The sequence below is a fragment of the Cyprinodon variegatus genome, unplaced genomic scaffold (genome assembly GCF_000732505.1).
Source record: "Cyprinodon variegatus isolate N-32 unplaced genomic scaffold, C_variegatus-1.0 Scaffold2034, whole genome shotgun sequence".
Taxonomy (NCBI): Eukaryota; Metazoa; Chordata; class Actinopteri; order Cyprinodontiformes; family Cyprinodontidae; genus Cyprinodon; species Cyprinodon variegatus.
The window spans coordinates 46336-52629 of record NW_015152487.1 but is presented as its reverse complement, the minus strand read 5'-3'; the positions used below and the strand labels follow the sequence as shown (position 1 = coordinate 52629).

At 51.9% G+C, this 6294-nt stretch overlaps 1 protein-coding gene across 1 annotated transcript in view; it reads left to right on the top strand.

The window, feature by feature from the left end:
* The first annotated feature begins 1902 nt into the window (after window positions 1-1902).
* Window positions 1903-6294, top strand: part of eif4g1 (eukaryotic translation initiation factor 4 gamma, 1) — a 23019-nt gene continuing 18627 nt past the window's right edge. Inside the window, exons 1-3 of the mRNA XM_015405177.1 lie at window positions 1903-2149; window positions 3934-4070; window positions 6176-6268. Coding sequence (XP_015260663.1) covers window positions 2029-2149; window positions 3934-4070; window positions 6176-6268 — 351 coding nt within the window. The 5' untranslated portion in view covers window positions 1903-2028. The remainder of the gene's footprint in view (window positions 2150-3933; window positions 4071-6175; window positions 6269-6294) is intronic.

Sequence of the window (6294 nt, the reverse complement as noted above, 5' to 3'; positions counted from 1 at the left end):
CTCTCTCTCCTCCTTCTCTCTCTCTCCTCCTTCTCTCTCTCTCCTCCTCTCTCTCTCCTCCTCTCTCTCCTCCTCCTTCTCTCTCTCTCTCCTTCTCCTCCTTCTCTCTCTCTCCTCCTCTCTCTCCTCCTCTCTCTCCTCCTTCTCCTCCATCCTCTCCTCCTCCTCCTCCATCCTCTCCTCCTCCTCCTTAATATTTCCCCCTTTTCTTTCACTAACAAATGAATCGACTTATTTACTTGCCGTTAGCGTTACACCTTCCTCGCCGTTACAGCGAGCGCGGCTGAAGCGCCATCAGCACCGCTCGCTGATATGGGGTAGGGGAGGGGGGAGGACAGGGAGAGCGGGTGCATAATGGGGGGAAACGCTAAACCCATGCTACTACAATCTACACTGGCCAGTGGGGGGGGCCAGGGCATAGCCTAGGGTGGCCATGGCCACTCCCACCTGCCCCCTGGTGGCGCCCTGCCTTAGATCAGAGATGATCCAGACGTTGGGCTTCCATGTAGAAAGAGATTGCTGTGAGGAGGCCGTCTGTCCTACAACCTGGTGGTGGCAGTATGATGCTGTGGGAGAGCAGACGGCAGAATTCGTCTGTCTGCAACATCTGGAAACGGTTCTGATGCTCCACTTCTACCTGGACTCCTCTGACCTCAGCAGTCACTTCAGAGAGGATGAGCTGCGTAGCTTCCCTCAGCACCATGCAGCCTGCTCCCTGCTCTCCTGAAACCCTGAATGCAGACAAGTAGAGACGCGCCCCGCCTCGTCACACGCTTCATGACCCGTCCTGACCGTGATCCGACGTACTGATGCAACGATGCATCCGCCATGATTTAGTCTCACGCTGAGCATCCCAGCCTTTGGGCTTCAGGCCGTTCATCTCCTCCGTCTGAAGAACCAGCACAGCCTGCTCTGATTGGACGCCTGCAGCATCAGAACCTTCCTGTAGCCGCATGTGGGCGCCGTCAGGATGAACATCGCATACAATGAAGCAACGCTGTGGTGTGAAAAGGCTCCGCCTCCTTCCCGATTTAATGTCTTCAGACGAAGAGTTTCATCGGATGAATTTAAATATGAGAGGAAGGAACCAAAGGAAGAAAAATGACCTCAGCTGCTGCTCCTGTCAGGGGGGTTCAGCTCAGGACTTTGACTAGGCCACTACCATTTAGAGACTGCCGATCGGTCCGAGAGCGGTAACCATGGTGACGCAGACCGAAACGAACCACGCTAACCTTGTCCTGGTTGATCAGTAGGGCTGGGCGCGGTTCTCAATGAGCAGAGCGCCTCAGCTCCTTACAGTCAGGCTCGCTTCCTACCGCGCCGCGGTGTCCAGCGATGATTCTGCTTAGCAGGGAGATAAACCTCAACGTCAGTCGTTGTTTCCTGCGTCTGGAAGCCCTGATCAGACCATCGTTTGTCGTATCAGTCCTGGTGGGACTGTAGTACCGCTGTAGTACCGCAGATCTCCACTAGGAGGCCAGGAACCGTGCTAGTGTGGCGTGGAGCCGAACTCGGCGCGTTAACTGATCCAAGCTCAGTCTGCACTCGCACAGCTAAACAGGCCCAGACCATCACACTGCCACCGCCGTGTTCTACTGTTGCTGCTCCTCTTACTCCAGATGTTTGGGCAGACACAGATGTGCTGAACAGACCCAGGCGAGCCTCCACGGTCCTTTTGCTCAGCAGCGGTTCTGGTTCTGGTTCCAGTTGTGGTGGTGAAGGCCTGAACTTTGACCTTAAGTGAAGCGACGGGTTCTGCAGGTCTTTTGGTCTCTGAGACCTCCTGGGTCCCCCCCCCCGCAGAAGGTCTGGTTTGGTATGAAGGGAATTTCTGCACATCGGGATTTTAGGAAAAATGAAAAACTAATTTCTCAGTTTCTTCATGTCTGCTGGTTTCTGTGGGACAGAGTCCAGAAGATGCTGGTCCAAACTGGTCCAGGTTGTCTTCAGGTGTTAGATCTTCACCTCCTCTGGTCAGGTGATCCTTCGTGGCTTCATGGTTAATTTTAAACACTCTCCCACCCCCCGATGGGGGAGGAGCAAAGCAGAGAGGAGGCTGAGGGGGTCAGAGGAGGAACCCCGTTTGTGTCTCAGTACGCTGGAGTCCTCATGGGGAACCGAGGGTCACAGGAGCAGCAGCCCTCTGAGGGTAGGTGGACCCCCCCGCCTTCTGTCTGTCTGTCTGTCTGTCTGCCTGCTAACGGACGCCGTCTCCAGCCTGTGGGAGTTTTTGACTATATTTAGGCTGAGCTGCTCCTGGTTAGCTTGAAGGGAGGCAGAGCTGCTAGCTGCCTTTGGATAGGGAACAGAGAGCAGGTGGGGGGGGGTCTGCCGTGTCGTCGTCTGGATCTGATTTCCAGGTCTGGAAGGATCTAGGATGTATGAAAACCTGTGAAGGTTCCTTCGGTTCTTTCTGTCCTTCCTGTTTTCTGGATTAAAATGTAAATATTTAAAGTTTGACTTTGGTGACGATAGTTTCCATAAATCAGTGACGTTGTTTCCAGATCATTAATGTTCCAGAAAAGACTGACAGTCTGAGTCTGGTTAAGTATTGACCTTCATTCTATTCTATTCATTTTATTTCTATAGATTCACATCAGATCATCTGAGGTGACTTTATAGATCCACATCAACCAGATCATCCAGTCAGATTGATTCAAAGTTTTCTATCTAAGGAAAACCAGCTGATTGCATCGACTCATTGACTCTTCAGCAATCCCTCACACTAAGCATGCTTGTAGCGACAGTGGAGAGGAAAAACTCCCTTTGAACAGGAAGAAACCTCCAGCAGAACCAGGCTCAGTGTGAGCGGCCATCTGCTGAGGCCCACTGGGGTTCAAGGAGACAGAAGCAGACATAGAAAAACTAAACTTAGAAAGGTAGTTTTAACACTTAGATGGAGCACATCTGGGACATAAATCAATCTTTCTCCTCTGATGATGAAGTTTTTGTTGCTGTGATAAATGAACATTAATGGCCGTCCTTCTGTAGCGCTCCACACTGCTGGTGTTGCCTTCACTGTCCCTCTTAAAACCAGCAGGTGTTTCAACCCACCCATCAGAGGACCAACCCGTACCTCTGGCCGCTAATGCTAATGCTAAACATGAAATCAGTGACATCATGTTTCCTCAGTTCATCCTTTAGATGTTTTACCAATTTCTTGGTTCACCTTTGATAGACTGAAGAGATTTGACCGATTCAGTCACAGATCTACATCATGTAATGGTTTCACATCTGGATTATAGACAGATGTAGCTTAGCATCATCAGCATAACAGTGGAGATTAATCCCATGCTGTCTAATAACTCTACTGATTGGGAGCAAATATATAATAAACCCGGTTCAGATTCCATTACTACCTCAGATGCTGACCCCCCCCCCTTCAGAGACAAACCAATCGCGGATAGAGGAGTGCTGATGATCTGATTTTTAATAAGATCAATCTTATTTATAAAGAATCCCATAAATCATTGCTGCTGAGAGCAGGTGGAATGGACGGTTCAACAGAGCTATGGCTCTGGGTCAGTTTGGCAACTGTTTAAAAAAAAAAACTAGGATTCTTCTTATTCTCCTCTATTAATGAGGAGAAGTATGCTGCTCCTGCTTTATAAAGGCTCCTCTTATACAGCAGGAAACTATTTTCCAGACTAGGAAGGATCCCTGCAGGCCTGTGGATTCATCTAAAGGCTGCAGCATGACGTGGTGTTAAACACTGAAGCTCTGAGTTCTGGATGGTGAAACCATAACTAGTTATAGTTTCACCATAACTAGTTATGGTGAAACTATAACTAGTTATGGTTCTTCAATAATGGAGGTTAACGGAGTTTGAAGTATTTTCTATGCAGATTCCATCAGCGCCTCTGATGATGTGTCTCACTGATGTGTCGCATTTGAGCCGAGCAGCCAAACGTGTTTCTGCTTCATCCTCTACAGGGACCTACTACCCTGCACAGCCTCCTTTCCCCCCCTCTGTGCAGGCAGCACCCGTCATCATGAATCCGGCCCCCCAGCAGCAGCAGGCTCCGCCTCAGCCCCCTCAGCAGGTCCCCACCAAGCGGGAACGCAAACAGGTAGAGTTTCCAGTTCCTGATCCGGTCCTGATGATCGTTTTGAAGGGAAGCTCCTCCTCATCGTTGGGTTTTAGCGATCCGGTTAGTTCTGAAGCCTCAGTCGTCTGTTTAGGGCAGATCTTCCTCAGCGTTTCTGATTGTTCCGCCATCATCATCGTCATACCTTCTAAAGATGGTTGCCTAAGCTGCTTCGTGCTAATGGCCGCTTTGATGAGTCTGTGAGCCCCGCCCACCTCTCATGTGACCCAAACGATGATCTGGGAGGTTCATCTCCTCTAACGGCCTCTGCTTTCTGGTCCCGGACCCATCCTGGTTAACCCGGACCCATCCTGGTTAACCCGGACCCATCCTGGTTAACCCGGATCCATCCTCGCACTCCTGACTTTCTTCTCCTTTCAACGCTGCGGTGTTTCCTGAAATGTCAGCAGTGGGCGGGGTCAGGTCAGATAGGAGCCCAGCCTGGCCTGGCTAAATGTTTTTATCTACGTAACGCAGCTGCTGCCGCCCAGCAGACGGGATGTTTGAGGAGGAACTGTGACGTCCTGCAGGCTGCGGTTCTGCTTATTTGGGTCGCAGTCGGTACCAGACCTGCTGGGCTGATCCTGACCTCTGAAGGACAGACTGAGCTCTGTCATCTAACAAGGCGACGCTAAAGACAAACATAGTTTAAGGTGCTGTAGCTTAGTTTGGCTAACAGACGGAGCTAGCAGAGGCTAACTTGTTAGCTACTGAGCGCAGTTAGCCACCCAGCTGTGGCCTAACGGCTCCTTAGTTCTCCATAAACGGATCTTTTCCGTTTTATTATCAGCCAGGTAACAAAACTGAAAAACTGAAACATGGACCCGGCATTATGTCATCATCGTTGTCAGGGCAACCACGACGTTCTACGCCATCTTAGCAGCACGGACGGCCGCCATCATGCAGGACAAAGTCAGTCTGTTTCAGAAACTGCTTTGAGGGCGGCTCAGTTTCTGGATTCAGGGCTTATTTACGTCTCCTGGTTCCAGAAACGTCCAACAGTCCAAACCAGCAGCTCAGAAGCTGCTGCTAAGCCTGGCTGATGGGTCGGGGGGTCCGCGCAGCTAAATGACGTAACGCTAGCTTCTTTGAGTTGGTCTTAATCAGCATGTTGATCCAGCTAAGCTAAGCTAACGTTGATTCAGGGAGAAAGTCCTGCAGGGAGGGGGCTGGAGGACATGTCAGCACATAGCTGAGGTCCACGTGGACTCTGGTCTCCTCCCCCCTCAGCCTGCAGGGCTGCTGCTGTGGCACCCCCCCCCCCTTCCTGCTCTAGTTCCTGTGCTTTCAGACGGTCTGATCTGCACAGAGTGCTGCAGAAGGGGAGTTTCTCCTACTAGCTGCTGCCTATTTGGTAACTTTCTCTGTGAGCTGGAAAGCGTCCCATTCGCCCTGCCATGCCCCTCCTCCCCTCTCAGGCCCCCTCTCGCTGTGGGCGGGGGTTCACATTCCTTCTCCACAGCTTTACAAGGCCAGGCTCTTTCTGCCTTTTTTCCCTCCCTGCTCTGCTCAGCCCAGAACAGAGGCTTGATCAGGCTGCTAGCTAGCTTACTGAGAGACAGGCCTGGTTCTGGCCCGGTTCTGGCCTGGTTCTGGCCCGGTTCTGAGTGTCATGGGACTAAGCTGCCGTGTATCCGTCCCTCTACCTGCTCTGTGGAGTTGAAAGTCCAGCATGAAGCCAGCAGGAGCTGAAGTTCTGCTGTGAGGCCCGCCGGCTCGGTGCTGCTCATGGAGCGGAGCAGGTAAAGGTCAGTAAGCAAACAGTTAGAAAGTAGGTCAGAGAGCAGCTGATTGAAACCAGTATAGACCAGTCTGAGCCCAGTAGCTGTCTGCTAGCACTTAGCTTCCTTACTGGGTCTGATTTCATAAACAGCACATGATCGACAGACGGAGAGCAGGACGGCTTCAGAGGAAGGCCGCTGCTGTCAAACCTGATTACGCTTCACACCATTTAGAAGCAGCAGCTCCCAGTCTGCTCCCAGTAGGGGGGGGGGGTCTGCTCCCAGTCTGCTCCCAATAGGAGGGGGTCTGCTCCCAATAGGAGGGGGTCTGCTCCCAGCTGCTAACCCTCTGCTTTCACTCCACAGATCAGAATCAGAGATCCTAACCGAGGAGGCCAGGACATCACGGAGGAGATCATGTCAGGGGGCCGCAGCGGCTCCACCCCGACGCCCCCACAGGTGAGCTGCAGTAGCACACGGGGGTC